The 23550-nt window shown below is 38.7% G+C and overlaps 2 protein-coding genes across 2 annotated transcripts in view; both read right to left on the bottom strand.

The window, feature by feature from the left end:
• LOC137994410 (uncharacterized) overlaps nt 1–1758 on the bottom strand; it is a 3883-nt gene extending 2125 nt beyond the window's left edge. Inside the window, exons 1-2 of the mRNA XM_068839982.1 lie at nt 1631–1758; nt 719–817 (exon numbers count right to left, since the gene is read on the bottom strand). Coding sequence (XP_068696083.1) covers nt 719–817; nt 1631–1744 — 213 coding nt within the window. The 5' untranslated portion in view covers nt 1745–1758. The remainder of the gene's footprint in view (nt 1–718; nt 818–1630) is intronic.
• Nucleotides 1759–2881: 1123 nt separating this feature from the next.
• On the bottom strand, nt 2882–23494 carry LOC137996510 (cartilage matrix protein-like). Its single transcript, XM_068841948.1, has 16 exons — nt 23268–23494; nt 17987–18028; nt 17863–17904; nt 17078–17665; nt 15172–15213; nt 14865–14930; nt 14489–14530; nt 11254–11559; nt 10454–10513; nt 9852–10109; nt 8800–9093; nt 7327–7362; nt 6348–6610; nt 5493–5601; nt 5069–5219; nt 2882–4641 (listed from the first exon to the last, which is right to left on the bottom strand). Exons 1-15 carry the CDS (start codon nt 23278–23280, stop codon nt 5083–5085), a joined length of 2298 nt encoding a protein of 765 aa, XP_068698049.1. The 5' UTR covers nt 23281–23494; the 3' UTR covers nt 2882–4641; nt 5069–5082.
• Between the last annotated feature and the right edge of the window lie 56 nt (nt 23495–23550).

Here is a 23550-nt window from a genome sequence, read left to right as displayed (position 1 = left end):
TTTGTAATGTTGTGTGACCGGGCATATGAGTTGCCAGAGTTGTTCGGCCGAGATTGGCACAATCTCCCGAAATCCTTTCCGATGCTTCAGAAACTAAAATAAACGATCGATAGCGACCCAGTTGAAGAGCAAGTTAGTCGCGTACTACATGTACTGGATACCAAAGGGTACTTGTTAAAGATCCGAGAAAAATGCAAAATAGTTAATTTTGTCGTTATCTACCCTAGTCAAAGAATTTTTTCTCTTCCCTTGCGTAGCCCATACTAGGGCTAAAGCTCGCAGCCAGCCTACAAAGCTGGCGGGTTTATCGCGGCGTTATTCAAATAGAGGGGGCCGCGAGTGGCATGGTGACGAGAAGTGTTGCTTCGCCGCTAATACCGCGAGAAAATATCCCCCCAGCTACACTGGCTAGCTCAGAGCCGAGTTGCTCGATGACCAGCGTTACTGTCACGGTAACATGAAGTACCTAGATATAATTAAATCGTAGTAGCAAGGACCAATGTTGTTGTTGCTGTGTTTATTGGGATTTCTGCTGCATTACACTTTACTGAATGTAACAAATACCATGACAACCGAAAGATTTTGAAATGGTTAGCGTTAACTAAGCTTCGAGCAACTCGGTTCCAAGATGCATCATTATCCTTTGATAATTACATTTGTGGTGGTCCGGACTTAAGTTTGATTCGATCGTGTAAGAGTACAGTCTCATCATACGTACCCTATAATCGGTTTGACAAGTGTAGAATGCATTAAAGCACTTCCATTTGTCCGGTTCCTCGTCTGATTTCATGCACACGTCATAGGTATCCAAGCATTGCTAGACAAAATTGGGATACATACTTATTAAGAACTTTCAAATGCAAAAATGATAACTAAGACATTTGGTATGGGGTAATGTCCCTCATCGATCAGATTGTGTTTGTTGCTTCATTTGTTTTAATCCTGTAGTAGCCTGAAAATTGCAGGCTTCATCAAGTTACTCGGCGATGTTTGCTAACGTACAAAAGCTGAGGGATTGTTGCCAGTCAATCCCCACTCACTTAATTGGCATTTTAAAAAGATTCTCGACATTTACCGTTCTTGTCATTGCAATTCCTTTCTCAACTGAAAACTGTTGGCCTGATGGGTGATGGAATGCTTATTTGCACCTGTTACGCATGAACGTGCATTTCTTTCAAAGCGCAAACCGCAAAGTTTTTACCATTTTTAATATAAGTCCACCGGATCAGGGAATATTTCCTCCTACAAAAGTTATAATTGTTAACGTTATTTATTATTTCCTTCTCGCAACTGGCAGACGACGATATCCCTTGATCGTGGAGAAAGTGGAAGAAAATTGTTCATTTTCATGAGATGGAATCACAAACCACTTTATCAAATACCTTGTAACACCCATTCGTGATGTCTTCGTCAGAGATCTTAGATTATGCTGGTAATTCAGCTTTTACAAATTATATATAATGCTACCACATTTCATGTCAATCCACCCAAACTCTTCTGGCAGACTTGGTGGTGTGAAGAAAACCAAGAGAAAACCGAATCTGGAACTAGTTAAGATGAGCGGGGTCGCAGAATTTAAGCCGTTCTTGCAGGGTTAGTGGCTATTACATTACAAGGCTGTTTAACTCACCGTATACGGGTGTTTGGTCGGTGATGGTGGCAGTGTATTAGGTGGTGGAGGCGGAGGAGGGTCTTGAGCCAAGGTGAGACCCACGCAGAAAATAAGGAAAAGACAAGTTTTCATGTTATCAATGCAAAGGCGACTTACTGCGATATGTTCAGTGCACGTAAGGGTAATGAATTTATAAATCCTCTTTTGGATTAAGTAACCAATCAGGAAGAACTTCAAGGATGCTTCGTCATTCAAGTTGTTTGAAATCAGTTTGTTGCCATGGAAAAAAAACGTCAAGTGGCTGTGTAACGCATACCGGGAAAGCAGGCTCCCAATCAATAAATAGGTCAAACAAGAATTTGTCCCTCCCAAGCATATTAAATTGCGAAATAACTGATAAGTATACGATTTTTGTAAACAGTTGAATCAATAAATCTGAAAAATTAATATTATAAGTTGGGAAGTCAGTTTCAGCACTGGCACTGTGCTTTGCGCATCATTGGTTTTTTGCTCTTGTTTTAAATTTACCTTGATTTGAAACATTACCTTCTTTAAAATGTGCTAAGTTGGTTTGTAATTGCCTTCTCTAACATAGAGTAGCGCGGACTGATCGATTGATTGGTTGAAATTGGTCAAATGAGTCAAGTAGGAAGAAAAACTTAAGTTGAAAAACTTATTTTATGTGTTTTTGAGAGTGCACTGCAAAATTTTGAATTCGCACCGAAAACGAAAAACGACACGATAGCCATCGACAAAAATACTTCGTTGGTATTAAGTAAATAATTATGCAGGCTGAATGATATTTTTGTGCCTAATTTAAATGCAGTCACATCAAATTTTACATGTGCTGTTACATTGTCTCACATCTTTATTCACATTTTACTGCTTTTTAATACTTCCCTGATTTTTCATTCAAATGCGATTAGCTAAACGGGCTGGTAAAAAAGTATTGAACAACTCAAGTAAGATGAGTCTCCTCCAAGCAGAATCAACACAGGCGTTCAACTGAAAAAATAAAACCTCACCATTGGTTGTTGTAGAGTTTACTCAATTAAAGTTTTTTTTTTTTTACATTTGAAGGACAACAACTACCAAAAAATTAAAGAATGAAGGTGTCTTTAGACAGTCGGACAGATGGGTAACGATATTTTATAAGAAACATTTAAATGTTTGTACACACTTGCAAGTGGCTAACTGATCTGGTATATATACTTTAAAATAAACGTATTTTCAGAAATATATAACATCGTATTCTGATTTATATCTCTGTTAACCGCCCATACTTTGAATTTTAGTTTCTTCTCAGCTTTCACTTAGCTGCTAAGGGATGTGAAAAAAGAACAACAACAAATACCTGAACCAGTCTGAATATCCTACACAATGAAAAACATAACCCAGAACTTGAGATATTACTAATCATTATGTTCACAAGTGACCGTAGAGCGAATAAGAAACAGACGGAAAGTAGGAGAAGAAATTTTATTTCTTGTATTATTGTAATTATATTTTCCCATTTGAAATATAGAGCGAGCTTCAATCAAGTGTCGTAAAACCAAAACCAAAGTAATTGCTTTAGATAATCAAAAAGGGCGGAGACAATCCAGAAAACCAATCAAAACTCGAACTAATTACACGTAGCCGACACAAAGCGCGGGAAAATGTGCACGCCCGAGCCACGATTGGTTTTGGTTTCACTTCTGATTGGTTGAAAAAATGGCCCGAGAACTTTGACCCAATCACTGAGTGAAGTAATGCAAATCCAAAGCAATTCGCTAATTACTTTTGACACTCAATTGAATTTCGCTCTATCATACAAAAATCAGTTAGACCTAATTCCTAGTCTTTTCTGAAATGTAAATCACTTGATATAAAGTTTACTTTGAATTTGTAACCACTCTCATCTCCTCATAGCACAGCTGTATTTTGCAACGCAAATAGGAAGCCTTCGTGACAATAGCATTTCGGGTTCTTAATTAAGCGGAATGTGTAAGTGACAGAGGACCGTGGAAACTCATGCATATGAATTTACGAGCTGATATTGTCTCTCAAAGGTTACTAGTTGATATTTCTTTGCTCGTATACAAATTATAAACAAAAATAAAAAGGTCTTGTGAGAACCAACGGACAAAAACGATTGAGTCTCCTGCCCAAGGGATTAAATATTTTCATAACACGAAAGGGACAGCCAGCATTTTTCCAAGGAGAACGGGAGGTTTTCTGGAACACAACAGATATGTTAATGGTGTGGCAATGCCCCATTTGATGAGAATCAACAAAGACCACACAAAAAAGAACACAACAACAACAGAAATCGATAAATATATCTTTATCAACATTCGTCTGACATGCAAGGAAAGCTGCGTAGTCTCCCAACGAAAGCTGAACTTACTAATGGCAAAGAAAAAGCCCTCTTGAGTTCGAAGTTATCTAATGCTGAAATGCTCACGTTTTCGCCTTTTATGTGCATGGGTGACGGCAAAGCTTAACGAGACTAACTTGACTTAATTTTCTTCTAGCTCTGCTACAGCTTAGTTTGGTTGGCGATTTTCAGTGGTATTAGAAGAAAATAGTGCAACCGTTTTCGAATTTTCTTGTTTGATTTTTAATTTTTATTTAAAAGCAAGACGATCCCTAGCCATTTTGTTACGATTTCCCCGCTAATTTTGGCCTTTTCAAGAGTTCTAGTACCCAGTCTCACTAAGAATTCTATTCATCTACCTATGTTCTAAGCATCGTGACACGTGTTCGTTTTCCAAGATTAATAGGGCCATCATTTTAATACTTCAATTCAAACCTCAATTAAATATATAGACTATATATTATGACCATGGCTACTGACAACGTATTTCTACTGCCTCGACCGATGTTGGTTCGCAGTTTTGCTGTTTTCTGTCTGTGTTTTCATATGGAAAACAACAGGATCTGGATTATATATTAACCACATTTCGTAATTCGCTTCAGTTTTAGTATAGAAAAATATTTCAACTCCATTCAGTTTTCCTTTTCCTCACTCTGTGATGTGCTTGGATCTTAAAAAATAAAAATAAAAATACTTTAAGTTGTGATCATTCAGTGCATTGAGGGTTTTCCGATATAAACAACGAGACTGAGGTTGCAGGTGCCCCCCTCAAAAATTGCTGTTTTAGTCGCAACGATAAAATCATACGAATTCTTATGAAGGAAAATTTTAAATCCTAAAAGTATCCTGATAAATATTATAATTGAGACGCAAAAGGTGACATCGTGAATACATTCTGTCTCGAAAAATCATGACTTTTCGGTCTTCGTTTCATTTTAACTGTATCCCCCCTGTTATATTCGCCGGACAATTGGCTCACTTGTTTGACTCACTCAATTCAATAATATACCTACCCTATGGGGAGTTGCAGGATCAAACCAATACTTAGGGTCTTAATTAAACATACCATTTTATTCTCATTTTATTACTTTGCTTACCCGTTTATTTCACGTCATCTAAAGCAGACTTGGCAGGACTTTGGGCAAACTCTTTGCACAGACTGTGGATCCATGATATCATTTCCTCTCTCACAGAGGTTACTCTTAGCCCACTGTTTACACAAATCGTGTCTGTCCTTACAGTTAACACCTAAGAGAATATGACCGTACATAAATTTTCCAAACAGATTTGGACGATTCTTTGAATAGTCAGATTAATCGTGACCACAAAACGCGCAAGTAAGTAAGTACGGGAACAACAAATACAGAAAGACACAAGAAGCGATAAGTTCCCTCCCCGTCTTCCCTACCATTATTCTTCTGCCCTTAACCCACATTTCCCCAGTGATATATGCACCGCATATCAAGTTGTAAATCTCTTAATTTTTTGTTAACTTTAAATCCAAGGCAATGAAAGACTTACTGTCATGGTGCCCGTTTATGTTGTAGATAAACGATCTGTAGACGGCTCCCATGTCTTTCTTTGACCCTCGGAGATGTCGCAACCACGCATAGAGCTTACGCCTTATTCCCTAGGAACAGGATAGAGTTATTTAAAACGTCACAGTCTGGGCATTCACTTAGGCCCAGTTCAAACGTCGAACGTTTCATGTACTCAAATGTAACGAACCTAATTCATCAAATAAAGTACATGAAAAGATCGACGTTTGAATCAATTGAGTTCGACCTATCTAATTTGGGTCGACCCAAGAATTAAGTTCGAGTGGTCTACATGGGGAAATCGACAAATTAAGTTCGACGTTTGAATCAACCCTGTGAACTTTACTACTTGAGTCTACCCAAATAAGGATTTAAGTTCGGTACATGAAAAGTTCGACGTTTGAACCGGGCCTGAGTTGCTTAATTACCCAACCTCGTTCCCAGGGTCTCTTTGTCGATGAGGAGAGACCCTGGGAACGAGGTTGTTACTTACCTTCTTTGAACTGGGCCAAGAGACGAACTTGTTGAGAATAGGTGCCAATGTTTATTAAGTAAAACGTTTACTGAAAAAGCTGGATTTCCCAGTTGGGCCTCACAAGAAAAGCTTCTCTCTTGAAAGCGTTGTTGCAGTGGCTTTTTTTCGAACGAGGTATTGTCCCAGCTTGTCAGTTTTATACTTGATTTTAAAATACAAAGCAAACGCCTTTTTTTAAACTGGAAATTAATGGCAGCAAAAGGAGTCTAATAGTAGAAGCCATGTTTTTAATTTAAAGAAATGACGTCTTTTGCATTTTAAGGTAAAAAAGAACTTGCGTTACTTTATCTTTGCAACAGATACCTCTTTGATCCTTGCTTTTTCGATTTCGTCCTTTTGATGTGAATCGCTTGCATTGTTCATCCGCTCTTGTTTGTCCAGCTGTTCTAGCTGAGCCTTCAGGTTTTCTTCATTTTGATCAGCTTCGTTTTCATCGTTGGCATCTGTATTTTGTTCTACTGGCTTAATAGTCGGCAGGTGCTGTACTCTGTTTACGTTTGCGGCATCGATGCCCTGTCCCTCTATGCCTGAAGAGGAGGACGTACTCTTTCCAGACTGGTCATCAGCTAGAATATCAAAGACATACTTAGTCAAAGACTAAGAGTAAATATTTATGAAGCGACTGTAAAAGTTTTGTTGTTACCTACAGTAATGGCCAGGAAAAACTAAAATACACAGTCAAAATAAATAGAATGTTATAACGTTTTAACGTGCAACGCGCCTTACCGTGCGTGGCCACCCAACAAACTTTCACATTTGACAATTACGTGTAAATACGTCAACTCAAAGGCCCATGGAACGTTGTTCAACTTACAACTGTGCGAACTTTGCAAGGAGGCGTGACTGTTAATCAAATTCACACATCTTGATTGGCGGATAATTTGTAAAAAAGAACTTTGTTAGGTGGCCACGGTAAGGCGCGGTGCGCTGTAATAATGACAAAAATAGTAAAGTTCGTCTTTCGATAACGGTTAGAGATAAGTAATTAATATAATTTACTTGACTGCTCTCATTAGGGATTTTTCAGGACCAATGCGGCAAATGAGAGAAATAAACTAAAATCGCAACTGGTGGAATTTAAGCCAGCTGAATATTTTCAATCTCAACCGAGAGGTTGCAGCGAAGATTATTCATAACAATCAACTCGAGGTTAGAGATGAAACTGGGGCGCCCAGACCAATCGGTCGTTTTTCGAATCAGACACGTATTCAAACAACATTTTAATTTTGTTAACAACAAAGTAGTGAAACACAGTCGTTGCTTGATAACAAACATAAGGTACCTGAATTGGGTGCTGGAATGAGCTTCCCGCCAACGGCTTTGGTAAAAAAAAAGAGACATTTAAAATGAAGTGTATTATTGAAGTAGTTATGTAGAAAGTAATTCATTCCACTAATGGACAATGGATTCTGAAGCAAGTCTTATAACTAATGAATTTCTTATTTACAGTGTTTATCGCTATTTCAAATGTGTGGATGTGTCGCAAAGCTTGTACGTTTAATCAAGTAACGATACTAATAACTAGATTTATTAGTACTAGATTTATTAGTAATAACTAGATTCCCACCCTGATCAGAGTTTTTCTCTGTCCTTGTGTGGGCCCAATTCCATTAGTAGGACTAACGCTCACATGGTTCATATGGGGTACAAAACTAGCACTTCACATTCCACTCTAATAGTTAAGTCTGTTGAAATATAAGTGCTACACGGCCAACGTTTGCAAAAACGTAACCCCTCCTTGTACTTGTACAAACTCATTATCGTGACATTTACGTCTTAAAATCCCACGACCTACTCCCGCCTGACCTTGTCGCTCAGTCGGTAGAGCAGCGGTCATGATCTAACCCGAACTTGGTCGTGGGTTCATTTTCCATCCTGGTCAGAGCTTTTCTCTGTCCAATTCCATTAGTAGGGTTAACGCTCACATGGTATATATGAGTAGTAAACTAGCACTTCACATTACACTCTAATAGTTAAGTCTAATAACTAGAATTATGTTTTCCAAAAGGAGACTTTTTTTGCCCAAGGCTATTTTTCTCCAAGAAAAGAATCTCAGTCAGTCATTCCGAAATTTGCTTTCTCTCTTGCCGCTGCAATAAAAGTACCATAAAGTTTAGGTCAATCTAAGGGCCGCCCGATTACATGGCGAATTTCAGCCCGGTTAGCCGGGCTGAGATTTCAGCCTGGGTTTTGAAAGAAATCCTCTTGAAATAAAAGTGGAGACATGAAGGTTTCAAACCGGCCTGATTTTCAGCCGGGACCGGCAAACGGGCTGAAATATCTTTTTATAATCGCTATCAGTCCGCGCTGAAAAAGGAATGTGAGCATGCGCATCGATAATGTTTTCGCATCTCAGTAAATTTGCGTTTTGCGCGCGGGCTGAAATTGAGCATGTAATCGCAACAAAATTTCAGCCCGGTGGGCGGAGCGAAATTTCAGCCCTGGCTGAACAAAAAAACATGATCTGTGGATCCAAGATGGCCGCCATTTGGAAATTAACAACGTCATTGTTATGTCATGAGAATATACCATCGTGACGTTGCATTCCGTTATTTAATGAACACTCCATGTTACCTTTTCAGTTAAAAGCAACAAAGTTTGATTCACGTACTCGCTACCAACGACCACACAACCCTCCGTGGAATGCATCAAGTGATACTGAACACTGATTTAAACGATTCACTGTCTGCCGGATACGATTTTCCTTCTGATACACTACAAGTGCATCGTGCAGTTAAAAAACAAAGGTTCTAACCTCTACACATCCGGAATGTTAGCAAGGGTCTGATCATAGGTAACAGCTCAAACGTAGAGACAGCCATCACGTGATCTTTGGCGGGATGAGTTGCTATCTCTTTGAGTTGTGTGCCGTCGAAATCTGGTCCAATCCCCACGCTCTCAACACGAACCCCTCGGTCTCTCAGCATACGAGATGGTGCAACAATATCATCACTTGACGCTGTGGTTGCAAGGACTAGGAGCATCTGGGGAATACTTGTTCTACCACTGTTCTTAAACCAGGTTGTTTTTAAACCAGTTAAGCTCGATCCTATTGCGATAATGTTGAAGAAAAAAACTCCAAACGTTGAGTCAATCAACCAACCATTTTAAGTAACCAGCGAGAAGCTCTAATTAGGCCGGCTAAAGCAAAAGAATGCATTGCAAATGTTTTTCAATGTTCGTGAGTGCTTTGAAAGAGTTGTTGGCGTGTTTAAGCAGCACCGACACCTCTTTCAGCGCACTGATGAACATTAATTAAAAAAACATTCTGCTATTGGAAAACATTTGCATGACGCACATAATTTGAGGAATAAAGATCTTCAAGAACAATTTAACTTTCTTAAGAAATGCCATAGGAAGCTGGAATACCTAATTTACGAAATGCCTGTTACCAAAGACAAGAAACTGAAAACTCAATTTACCTAATTTTACACTCTTAATCGTATGTAACACTTTTTTCACCATCATTTTGTTATAAAATGAAAGCCTACTCTAATTTCACGAATTTGAAAATGATGAGCGACTCATCGAAACGTCATTCTAACCTACCTTTGCTGATTCTTATTCTTTATTGTTTATCTAAAACCTCCGTCATTACATTCCTCCGCTTTTACATTGACACTGAATTATTTCCGCTTTTGACAGATTATAACGGAAATTCTGAGCTTATTTTATGGTTAAAAACTCTCGCTTTGTTTAACCTTCTTGAGACAGTTACAAAAATGCAACAATATTGCAAAAAGAAATTCTTTAATTTGAACTCCACAGGAATACAGTTCTTTTGATAACAGGAAAGAAGTTTCTTACCCAGTAGAAATGGTCCACCATGGTATGCAATTCGCGATATTGCCGTGTTCAAGCTTGGTACGTCTTGAAAACCTTGAAAATCAAAGCCAATTTGAGGGCCTCTGGAAGCAGTGGCCACTGCTATATGCGCTCGACTACTGGAAACTGAGAACGAGCTGACCAGATTCTTAGTGAAAGCCAGTAACTTGGAAAAGTTATCTTTTTTAACTGAAGATGATCCATCAATCAGGATTCCAATGTCCGCCTTCGCTAAACATGCTAAGAAGTTAGAAGTAACCAAGTGTGAATAATGGCTTATTGGAAGTCTCGTTACAAAATTGGGAAAAGAAGGTTGAACACGATATCCAGATGGTGAGTGCACAATGATATAGATTTCCAGCCCGAGGCGAAAAAGATGATAAGTCTAAACAACTTGAAAGAACTTAAAAGCGAAGAAAATTTGGCTAATTAATTTACCAGTCCATTGCCAGACTCAATCTGGGCAGTCATTTTCGAATCTCTTTTCCGAACAATGACTTTAAGATGGATGGCTGGATATACCCCGTGAAAATAAGAATAAATATAAGATTCAAATTACGAAGTCTTTATTTAATCGGACTTACTCTTCTTCAGAGATTTCTTCTCTCCTATTTGTTTCCTAGAGACTGGTGGGCGTATTCTGCCTAAAAACGGGATATGGTTGGTTAAGAAAACATGATCAGCAATTGCAGATTCGTGACAATTTGTAGGCAATTTTGTATGGAAAACGAAACTCCGATCACGTAACAGAAAAACAGAACATTTTAAAGCCCTAACTACAAATTGTCACGAATCTGCAATTGCTGATCATGCTTTCATAACCAACCATAGCATTAAGTGGGGTCATTTTGAAATATTAGCAACTAGTCGATCAGACATGCATTGTAAAATTAAAGAGTCTCCCAGTTTATCCGTGATCTAAAGCCAGTCTTAAATAAAAAAGTTGGCAGTGAGAAACTATATCTCTACTATTAGCATATTTCTTGCCGTTTTATGTCAATCAATTTCGTTAGTTCCCAGTCCGTACAGTTATATTTTTGAATTAAAATTTATCTGTAACTGAATAATAATCACTTCTGATGATGTATGTTGTAACATACGAAATGTTAAGGTTACAAAAAAGCTAGCTACAACTGTAAAATGGTCGATTAGTGTAGTGTAGTTTAGTTTCATGCTCTCGTCACCATAGCAGAGCCAGAATCCTGAGCAGAATTAGCACATTACATCACAGACCGTGAACTGACAAAGTGACTTATCATATATGGGCAAAATTACTGAATGCTGATTGGCTGAGACGGAGTTGGTAAACCAGAGTAGCATCAGACTTTGCCTGAGAATCAATTATCTGTTACCATTATTACCAAGTTAAAAACGTAATTCTTACCTTTGGGGTTCTCTGAGCTATTATCAACTAAATAGCCCGAAGAGTGCATTAAATCCCCAGCGTCAACTGCTGCATTCTTAGCATTGCTGGGCATATCTTCCCCGCTGGCTGAATCTAAGGTTTCGTTGTCCATTTCAGTTGTCTCTTTATTCGACTCCTCTACTTCTGAAGGGATATCAAATGTGTCTACGTGAGATGTACTCGTTTTGGTCACCGCGTCTTGGAAGTCGGCATCATCTCTTGCCATGTTCTGTGCCATCCTGGTGCCTTGATCAACAGTGTCAGCTTTTTGGTTTGGCTGTGACCCTGTAAAGCAAAGTATCTTATCTGTATTTTTGTTTCAAACAGGTAAAAGAATGGTGAAGGGCTTCGCCAGCAGTTTTCTTACCTGGTTATCTGGAACCGTTAGGGAACAAGGAAGTACTAAATTTTACTATTCAAACTTTTTATAACATCGCGGAAAGTAAACATGTATAATACAAAGTGACATCATTGAGAAGAGGAAATTGAAACGCTCGACGATGATGACGACGATGAAGACAGCGATGATGATGATGATGATTATTATTATAATGATAATAATTATTATAATTTATGATAATGTTGATGATGACGATGATTATGATAATCATAGCTAAACCCAGAATTTTAGTAGTGGAACATTGCTAAGACTGTCCCGATTGCGTTATACACTTTTTGCGGGAGCGCTTTTCTTAAATTGGAGCAAAAACCTTGGATTCGGAATTGAACACAAAATACTTCACGGTTGAACGAGCCTGATTATTACGCCGAGGTTTGATGTAAAGAAATTTGAAATCATGTCATTCTTCAAAATATATTTTACTTAAGTTTTCTTTTGCTTGAAAAACGCTTATGTTTTACTTTATGATCACGGAAGACAAAACCTTAATACAAATAGCAAATTCATAAAAATCTCGACAGGAATGTTACAAAATGCTTAGCCATTTTTAAGCACTCTCTCTAAATTTTGGAGATTTTTTTTTGAAAAATGGAACAAAATTTGAGCCTCTTTTGCGCATGTCCCTAATTAAGTGCACGGGCATTTCAATAAGCGTCACGAAGTGTCCCCTTGCTGTTTTCTCCAACTTAAACATCCCTCGTGTCGTGGAATACAGACAAAAAACGTCACAAAGCGTCCCCCAAATGCTGCTCTTTAAGTAAAGATTAACTGCGTTCACCGTACTTTTTTTGCGATTGCTCCCGGAACTTGAAACTTGAATCCTTGCACTGTGCATTTGACCGCAAATTTATCTCTTTCATGCAAGGTTTGTCTTTGGCCCCTTGAGGAGTTTCGGATAAACCAAAGGCTTGTCTGGTTGCAAATACATTAACGTTCTTAAATCCTTCGTCAACAGCAGAAATGCCACTTTGAAAAACCCCTTGCTTTGTCAAAAACCGGCATTCGACTTGATTTACTTTCATTGTTCATTTCAGTTTACAGTGTCCCCAATTAGCGCTCCAGCGCTAGAACGACTAGACACTTAAATAAAGTTCCTTTCCTTTTATGTGTTTCCTGGACTATCATTCTGTTGAGGAACGCTTGTCAATTCTCTTTCTCAGCTATTCTCAAATTTTATTTTCTTAGATTGTGGAACTGAGAAATCCTGTGTTTACAGTTTTTGACTTAGCACTCTCACATTCTAGCAATTTTTTAATGTTCAATAAAGAAAGAAAAAAAAAATATACAAAAGAACGACGAAATAAAAGTTCAAAGTTCATCACTCGGATTTTATCACTAGAAAATACAAAATGCCAATCCAGCGTGAACATGAACACTGTTAAGAAATACCAAGAATGAGCTGCATTGAACCTAACCTGGCCTAAGTTTGTGAAATGGAATTTTTGGGGCTATCTTTTTTGTCCTAGGTACTTGCTTTTGCAAAAGCCTTCGCAAAAGTGCGTCCATGCCTCCACAAAAATGTTTGTTGTAAATTTGAGCAACCACTTTGCTCGCTATCTTAACAATATCATTAAAATCGCTGTTATAAACATATTTCGAAGCTGGAAAACTTGCAATTTGTTCCAGCTGAGCCAGCGAAACTTTGGATCCCAATCCAACAGCGAAGACTTCAACGTCACTCTTTTGAAGTACCTTAGCAGGTTTCTTTATATCATCGACAGATTTCCCATCAGTCAACAAGATCACTATGTGAGGTACGTCAGATCTTCCACTTGTATTGATGACTAAATCTTTAACATCTTTCAGTCTTTTGCCGAATTTTTGATCCCCGTATGGAAGAGGAATCATTCCCATGAGAGCCAACAAGAGTGGTTCCCTGACGATTCTATTTAAGTCTACAACAGCGTAAAACGTCCGACCCTCGACGACGATTCCAACTTTCGTTCGCTTGCTTGAGACGTCAAATGCGTGGGTGACGTATTTCATGAACAAAATTGTTTTCTGCCAGTTTGCAACACCCATCTTTCCAGTACTTTCAACAAGAAACACCAGATCCACCTTGTTTGTCCGTGGACCTGCGATGCAATAGGGAGCTTTAGTAACGACGAAGGCTACAGCTACGAGAACGTCACAAAACGCAACAGCACTCTGACTGCTCTTGCGCATGCGTCTAACATCTTTGTGAATTTTTACCGCACTATGCCAAATAACAACAAGAAATGGTATTAGCTAGTAGGTTTGTGAGGAAATTAGGTTCATGGATGTTGCCTCAGTTCCAGTTTTACTTCGACCTTATTTACAATGATTCTCACTCACGGTTCTTGCACACATTTGAGATAGCAATTTTTTTTATTTAAGATAAAGCCCCCGTAGCTGTTGCCGTCATCGTTGCAGTAAAAGCTCCCTAATTGACTTTGTTGGAATCTGCAATCATTAAGACTACAAAGAAACAGTATCGACTATTTAGGGGGCTTGCCGTATTGACCGCGCGACAGTGAGGTCAATACAGCTAGGCCGAGGTTTGAGATTTTCAGTGTAACGACCTAACGGTCGAGGTTATTAAGTTGTTTTTTATATGCATGGCTAACAGAACGGTTCTAAAAAAGAAAAAGGTAATTTGCATAATCCATCATTGGCCCGTGGGCATTACGGGAGAATAATGCCCTAGCGCTTAGTTGCTCTTAGCCAATCACAGAGCGTGTTATATCGGCTAGAAACCCTATCCATGTAATAAATACTGAATTTTTCTCACGGCGGATATGTTTTCCTGGTGTAAATCAAAAAGGGTAAGCAAACCAAACGAAATGGACTGACCTTCCTTCGTTGATGATTCTTTCTTGCCTGGCAACGGTAGTCCTGTAGAGGGAAACGACGAAGGTTTGAGAAGTATTTTACTGTGAATTTACAGAGCTTCAAGACGTGCTCTTAAAAAATTCCTGATACTTGCTTGTTGTTCTAGGACTGGGCTGGATGTCCTCGAACGCTGTGCGAGCGGCTCCATGCATTTGAAAGCCAACAGCAACAAAAATTACTCAATACGAAACTGATTCCTTGAACCTTAACTCCAACAGTTAACAAGGTCATGGATGATGTCATGATTTCAATAATTATGTGGCTATCCTGTATCCTGCGTATAGATTTCTGGGTTACAAACGGTCTAGATTAAATTTAATGAAGGGAAAAATCTTACCAGGGGATGTAACATTAACATTGTTGACATGGGCTGTTGCAGCTCCCGGTTCTTCATCTGGATTCACTGAAACGGGAAAAAACACATCGCATTCAACCATTTCAAAAATGCAGTTTAAAGGCAAAACTTCTTGAAGAAAACCCATTTTAACTGTCGATTTCAGGAGAAAGATAAAAACGGGTTCGGTACACTATGTTAAACATGATCTATGGTCGAAAATCAGTTCCAGAAGAGCTTGAAAGTGGAACGAGTGCTAACAGGACGAAAAAGTTCAACAGCGATAGTTTTTGCTCTGTCTAATACTTACTTTGATTGTTCTCGTCATTTGCCATGGTCAGCTCTGTGGGTGCTACGTAAAAAAATCATGAGATGATAAACATTGATATTCGCTTGTGCTATATACAAGTTCAGGGCGGGTCCATGGAAGGACGTTTTCTCTTAACCTTCAGGGGCACCCAACGACCAATTTGTTGTAAAATGAATGTATTATAGCCCAGTTAATGAAAATAAATGTTATTAAGGCATTTTCAGGTGTTTTTCAGTGTTGCTGGTAAAACATTGTCTGTTCCTTTTTCCCAGCAAGACACACAAGAAATTTCCCAGCCAGCTAGATAAAATTGGTTGGTTTCCCAGCCAGCCGATCAAATTTATTTCCCAGCCAGGAATTTCGCGCACTTTCAAATTCCTCGATCCAAAACGACTGAACAAAAGCGACAAAACCGGGACAAAACTGGTTTTTTCCGCAAGCGCAATCGCTCTGACCAGCCGTCGTATGTTTGGGAGAGGGAAGGGGTTCTTTTTTTTTTTTTAGTCGTTCTCAGTCTTCAGAGTTTCTACAGCCAGCTCGGATTGAAATGCTAGAAAAAGTCAGTAATTCCCAGGCAAAACCTCTATCAATACCAAAATTTCCCAGCCAGCTCATCGAAACACCTGTATTTTTGCCAGCCAGCAAGATTCCTCTGGGGAACAGATAATGTGAGGAACAGATTCGTTGGGTGCCCCTGAACCTTTATTTAAGTGTCATAGAAATTCCAGTATATAACTAACAGTAACTGGAGACACCACACAAGCCTAATAAAATGTAGTGAAATTACCGTATTTTAAGACTTTACAATACAAATGTTTTATGTACTATTAGCTTATTAGCAAAAATAAAATGATGTAAATAGCTAAAAATCAATGAAAAATCATGAAATGCAACGAGTTACATCAATGACAAGAGGCACCACATATTCGACCAGCAGGCGTGAATCCAGTAAGGAGATACTTATTCACAAAGTTCAAAATTCTTTTAACTTGGTGTGTTTATTTTATTGATGGTCAGTTTGGGCCATAGCAATGAGCTAAGGTATCTTTCGGTTGGCTGACTTGCGTATTTTTACTCTTGTAAAGGCTGCATTCAGTTTCAAATTTGTAATTTTTAAATGATAATGATCGGTTGCATGACTATTAATCCTCTTTGGTTGAAATGTTCTCGACATATTGTCATGACACCACATGGTGTCTTACTTTGTTCATAAAAATTAGGATTCCTTTTAACCGGCTTCTTTCATTTAATGTAATTAAATTAGCTCTCTTTAAAAAAGTTCTCATAAGAGGAAGACTTGTTCTGGTATACTACTCGAAGTCTTTCTATGTTACTCTAAATGTCCTGATACATAAGATTAGCATATACCAGACAAGTGCAAAGTGCGTTCGCACGAGATATTTAGCTTGAGGTGGATCAGTTTCCCGAGCCGCGAATCGCCGAGGCAAATATCTACCATTAGTCACCGACAATGAGGTTGACAGTTGTTTTAGTATATATTCTAAAACTGTTTGATAATATAGCACGAGAAGATGATTTAACTCATTTCTTACTGCAACGATTACAATGATATTTTTGGGTGCAACTCCACAGGGATTTTCTCGGAGGTGAATTGCAAAGAATATTGGGAGTTGGAGTACTCAATCAAAACGCGCTTCAACGCTATCCACTGTTTAACTAATTACTAACGTCTCGGAGGCGATTTGTTAAACATCTGATTCACTTCTACTACTGTAACTGTTAGCTTGTGCACCCATTCCTTGAGTTGTTGTCCTTAGCTCGCCCCGAAGGATTACTAAATCCTAAAAAATGTGTTCCGTGACTAAACTGCTAAGGACAATGTGTAAATGTAAGACTTGTAAAATGTTATTTAAATCAACAGAAAACTAAGAGGATTGTCTCTAACCTTGACATAGTTTAGGTGCCAGTTTTGCAGCCAGAGATCCAAGATGATCGTAATCTGAGAAGAAAGTCTTTTGTGCATCTGAAGCTATGTCGCTCATTTCCATGGGATCTGTTTTTGATTCGATTCCCACTGTATAGATGTTGACACCCGCCTCTCGCAGCGCATCCACCCCAGGTTGCAATACGTCCTCGGACTTAATTGTTAGCAACACAATTAATGCCTTGGGGATCCCTGGTCGGGCGCTTTTGTCAAACAATTGTTTCTTAGTGAATAAAAGTGCCTGACCAACATTGTTTCCTCCATCTGGTGTTTTGACTTCTTCAATAGCTTCAGATAACTTGGGCATGTTAAAATATTCATTGAAGTCGAACGCCATAGATGGTTTCTTGCCATAAACAACAAGTCCAACATGTGTTCCTGAATCGGAGACCTTCATTTTTTCAGCTGTCTTCTTGACAAATTCCATTGCCTTCCTGAAAGACCTCTGTCTTACTCCCAAAGGTTGATCGTAGCAGCCCGACACAAGGAATCCAAGTTCCATGACTGGTATTTTACATGCGTGGTTATCATCAAAAAGTTGATCTTGAGCTTGTGTAAGAGGAGAATAATAGTTAACTCTTGTCTAAATTGTTGAACGCTTTTTTAGTTATTCAGGTCGACGGGCAACATTCAGAGAATATTAGACTGCGGTGAGAAAGAACAGATAGATTTCTCGCATCTTTTGCAGAAATTGAAGCAGTCGTAATGAGAGATTGAATTTGTAAATGAATGGAAGGTCGTCTTACCCATCGAATTGGTCACTCCTTGTGTGACATTTATTTCAGGGCCTAGAAATAAACAAATTAAAAATCTCTAAAAGATATTTTAGCGTCAACCAGTTGCAATTTAGGCCAAATATAGTCATATTACCGATTCCGTTGACGGTTTCCTCTGTCTCATTGAGTTCAAAGCCTAAAATACCAGAAATAATAGCAGTATGTTAGCTACTAATCGTGCGGTAATTATAAGAAGGCAGCTCCATGAGTGCACAAGCGAAGAGATTTCAATTCAGTTGTACTTTTAACACATTCTGTGCTATTTGGAAGATTTTCAAATTGGTAATTGATTATATAAGTAGGTTGCAAAGTGTCAAATACAAGTGAATAATCCGATTACAAGAAAAGAACATACGAAGCAGACAGAATTTTGAAAGAAACGAATTTGTTGCAAGGAGTTTGAAATTGCAATCAAATCAATCTGTATCAAGGAAAGAAGCCAAATAGTCGGCTGGAACTGTTTGAGTTAATGTCACTTTCACCAATCATTGATATACTTTCGGTAGCAAAAGGTGCAGCGCCCTTAGACTTATTAATTACTCCTTCAATGTCAAAAGGTAAAAAATTCACAGCAAACCTGACGTCAAAGAGGCGATTAAAATTGCCAGAGTGTAACAGCCACAAACCAAATGTCGGTTACTAGAGATCACTAATTTCGAAGACATGGTTTCAAAAATCTTTCAACACAACACGAGAAAGCTATCTCGAATTAGCTCATAGTGCTGATTGGAACATTTTCTCTTTGTCTGAAAAAAGAAATTGTTTAAGTCTGCAAACAAAAGAACAGGAAAACTTGACCAGTCGTGTTGAAATATTTCAAGACTGGCGCAAGATAGTGTTTGGAATTTTCTCTGCAAAGCAGCAACCTTATTGGCAAACAGTTAAGGTCACCAACAACACCTGTTGATGTTTGCAAAATAGTTTCTTTTAAGTGGTATAAAATGGAAGAATTGGAGGGTCGTCGCGAGAAAGATGATGAAAATGCAAAATTTCTTACTTGAATTTGATACATCAGCTTAAAAATGCAACTCTTTAATAAATTAATTAATTTATTTAAAACAGCTACATTTGGCAATGATTGCAAAGCAAAAAAGGTGTCGACAGAAATTAAGGGCCTAATTACATATCTTCGTGAAAATTACATTGTCCCAAAATAAACCTAGAACAACCAGTTATGGTCTTAGTTCTTTTTTCTTATGTATCAGCCTAGTTGCGGAATGCGCTACCAGATTTTATTCCTATCACTAAGTTTATGGGTTTCAAAAGAGAATCCAGGGCCGCATTTTGTACAGCGGCTTTTCTTTTTAATTAATACATCTTTAAATATTATGTACTTAAATTGTATCTATATATGCTATGTACTTTAGCTGTAAATGTAATGTCTCGAAGATACTAGCTCTTGTAAGAACCGTGCGGGTCTGAGAGGTGGTTTCATGCAGACTGGGATGCCTAAAATGCTGTCTTGTAAACATGGCGCTTCACGCGAATGAAGTCGTCTCTCTGTCCTTTTTGTGGACGAATTCCAAGACCCGTACCAATACAAAACTTTTCATACGTTTGTATGTGTAATCACATGGGCCCGAGGACAATTAAGGATTAATTTCACCCGTATTTTCAAAGTTTTCACAATTTGAAAAACTTTGAAAATACAAGTGAAATTAAATTAATCCTTAATAGGCCATTTCCGAGTTCATGTATGCCTCCTCTTCAAAGCGAGTCTAAGTGCGAAGTTTTTCTTACGAAAATTAGTTTTCATTCATATGTAAAGTAGAACTAATTACCATCACAAAAACTTCGCACTTAGACTCGCTTTAAAGAGGAGGCAGACACGAACTCGGAAGTAGCCTATTGCACGATGGCACATTGCTATTATATATACAAACAAATTAAAAGTCGAGATTGATGGCATCGTTTCTTTGAGCGAGAGGACTCTTCTACGCTTGGTGAATGTTCGTATGAGCGAAACTTTGAAGGGTAACCTTTTACATGTAAAATTGAATTCTGCTTGCTAATAATTGAACCACTGTAATGAAAAAAAATGAAATTCCTCTATTTAAAAACGTTTCGTGTTTCGCTCAACTTGAAATTCCCGGGAAACGGACCTTAATGTAAAATCCCGACCAAAAACCAGCCAATCAGATTGTTTTTTTTAGCCTGAGTGATAGGTTGATATATTTTCTTGGCATGATGGCTGGCTAGCCGCATAGAATTTGTATGATTTTGGATCAGAGATCCCCCAAGTGATGTCGGCAGAAGGATGTATCCTGCCAGAATTCTGAACAATTTATAAATCCTTGAAAGAGGGATTTTTTAGTCATAAAGCTCCATTGCGACAGCAATAACTTCAATTAATGAACCCCGTTATTCCTTGCTACAATTGCCGAACAATGCTTGGTAGACTTTCAATCATACAGTTGCATGTGACACGTACCTGAATGTGTATAAAAAAAAGGTTGTCAATACATCAATAAAAATGCGTGAGTACCGCGAAATAATTAGATAAATTTTCCTCAAATGTCATTAAATCTTCTTGGGCTGAAATCGCGTGAGTTACGCGATAGTGGAATAAGGCCTCTTTTGGAACGATCATTAGAAATTCACTGACCTTATGGCGATGTTCCTTCGGTTTCGCTTTTTGAGAACTCGAGTCTGTTTGATCCCAAAATGACCAACGAAATATGGAAAATACTACGTTGCTTAGTCTGTAATCTCTTCTCTGTCACTGACCGACTGGTTTTTGCTTGGAAGAGGCTGAGAACGACACTGAGACTGAGAATTATCTTCAATCTCCGTTGTTTATAGTTTCAAAGGTATGCTCGTTGCTTGGTATGTTACGAATAAACAAAGTACTGATGTTGTCAGTCAAATCCGTTCTCAGGTTGAATCGGTTTTTACCTAGGTTAAAATTGGTGATCCTCATTTTACCTAGGATATGAATACACAGATGAATTGAAGACAGTTACTTGTTTTGGGGCCTAAATGAAGCCTAGAGAAAACTTAGCGCCAGGTTACTTGGATTAGTTTTGGTTATTATACATGGAACACTTTCCTTATTATACAAAAGTAAATAATGAACAAAACTGTGTAAGGAAGAGCATGTTCGTCGTTGTAGTGGGATGGTAAAGACACAGGACTATATATATCTGGAAGGTCCGAGTTCGAGTACCGGTAAGTGCATAGTACAGGTCTTTGTTCCCTTACTATGTTGTAATGATGAGACTGAATAGATAAGTGTATGAATACAGAAACCGATAAGATGATACGAAACATTAAGAAGATATGCTGAGTTGCGTAAGACAGAACTTGAGGGAAGGTGTAGGTGTTTCCACTCCTCTTTTTTTTTGGGGGGGGGGGGGGTGGGATGGGAGGAGGGGGTTGATAGCTGCTTTAAACAAGATAGAATGAATGTTCAACTCAGGTAAAATGAGGATCACCAATCTAACCAAGGTAAAAAGGGATTCAAACTGAGAACGGATTTCACCGACAACTCTAATGGATGTCTTTGCGGGAATTATCATCTCGGTTGTTAGCAAGTTAAGCAATTGCGCATGCGGGGAAGTCTGAAAAACAAATCCAGGCTTGAACCAATCTCGACCCCAGAGCTCTTCTCTCCGTCAGTCAAGAGAAGAGCTTTGGGGAACCCTGAAACAAAGTCTCTTCTCATTGGTTTTCAAGAACAACTATCAAAAGCGTCCCTAATTGGTGCATTCATTTTAGCACGAGGAGTGAGCAGGCGCCGTAAGGTTCAAATAGCTAATTTTTGGCTATAAGAACCCTACGGCGCAATGCTTTCCTACACAGAGTTCCCAGAGCCTTGCGTACATCCGAGGCCCTGGTGAGGAGAATGGGTTTGAACGGGACTGAAACCCACCACAACCGTTCGATTGCGCTGTATTGCTGATGTACTATCAGAGCTATCAAGCCCTTTTAGGAGCTGGTCGTTTGCGAGTTTGTACGATACCGTGGGAGGTGAATGATTCATGATGGTGATATATGTGAAGGATAAAGATATATTTTTAATCGCCCTACCAAACCTGGATTTTTGTCAGACCTCTTTTTTCAACTACTTTGTTTGATCACAACTTTGGCTCGATTACCAGCCGCTGCTTCGGGAGAGGAGCCCGCGCTCCTCCTCCGAGGAAGTGGCGAGGTGGAGGGGAGGACGAATACCGGACTCGAGAGATTGGCAGAAATCAAGCCTACTCTCGCCGCTGAGTTGACCATTCACGCTTATAATTATTACAACCGCTATTCATATATGTGTTTCACATATTTCGCTGTGATAAGGACTGGAATAAGTTGAAAGTGTTATTCCCGATGTACAAACGATTTGTGGGTGAATTGAATTCAAATCTAAAACCTGCAATATGATTAGTTTAGGGGTTGCCACAATTTTTACATTTAATATTCTGCGCACCTCACAGGCATTATCTGCCTCGAGTGTCGCTATTGTCATGTGGTCTTAGGTGTCATTTAATAACAGCCGCTCATTGTTTACAAAGAATTCTTGAATTAAATGCACGGTTGAGTTAATATTGAGGGCAGCGGAACTCGTAGAGTCAAGATGTGAACCACACAAAAGAGCCATGGTTTTGTATTAATCAGTCACCTAAATGAAATTTGAATGTCATCTGATCATCTATTTGGGCCTTGTTACTCCATTGTAATGTATGATACAGCGGAACGCAAATATTTGATATAACCAGGATTATCTGGATTGTGGCTCCTGATATAAAGCGTGTTTCAACAGCGGAATATAAATTCAAGTTATGTTGAGAACTACTGTGAAGTGCCCCATAAAACGTAGCCAAGAATTAAGTAAACCGTAGGGCTTAATGGTTACAAGTTATTCGAATCCTGGCCAGCTCAATCCTGTTCAAATAAGGACGATGCCTACTATTGTTATTGCGCATACGTTCTGCGCATCTTGAGATACTCGGATTTCCTATCGGTGATGCTTACTAATACAGGGATACTTTTGCGCGGTTTAAAACTATCCGGAGAAAGTAGATCTTACTAAGTACTCTTGGTATCCAAAATGAAAATTGGGGGTAACCACGCATTTTTCAGAGATAATTAAGCTTCAATTTGAGAAAGAACGCCATACATTGCTTTGTATTTGAAAGCTTTTTACAAATATTATTCATGAATTATCTTTGAAAAATGCGTGGTTAACCCCAACTTTTTTTTGGGATTTCAATAACATTTGTTAAGATCTACATTTCCTGCATAATAACACACCGCGGCAAAAATATTGCTAATTAGTAGGCACCGTCCTTAAATCGTTCACTACTGCTCAGTTTCAAAATGAAGTGATTCACGTATTAAGTTTCAGGCAATTGAGGACCCATTAACACATCTCTACTTTGCCAAACCTTCTTTCTTCATAGACTGCAAGGATACGTGGTCTCTAATTTCGGCAGTGGTGCTTCGACTCTACTTTTCGGCTCCCTCTCCTCGCCCATAAGTAAAATCACCATTGATGAAATCAGACGGGCCACTGCCGGCAGGCTACTCTTAGCATCGCTAAGAGTACAGGAATAAACAAAATAACGCAAAAACCGTAAAGGGGAATTAAAATCTCTCATAGAAATAATACTTGTTTCTGATGATTGATTTTATCTAATATAACCCAATGAGCGATTGGGTTTTAGTGCC

This window comes from Montipora foliosa, chromosome 3, assembly GCF_036669935.1.
Source record: "Montipora foliosa isolate CH-2021 chromosome 3, ASM3666993v2, whole genome shotgun sequence".
In the NCBI taxonomy this organism is placed as follows: domain Eukaryota; kingdom Metazoa; phylum Cnidaria; class Anthozoa; order Scleractinia; family Acroporidae; genus Montipora; species Montipora foliosa.
This window is presented reverse-complemented; position numbering and strand designations above follow the sequence as displayed.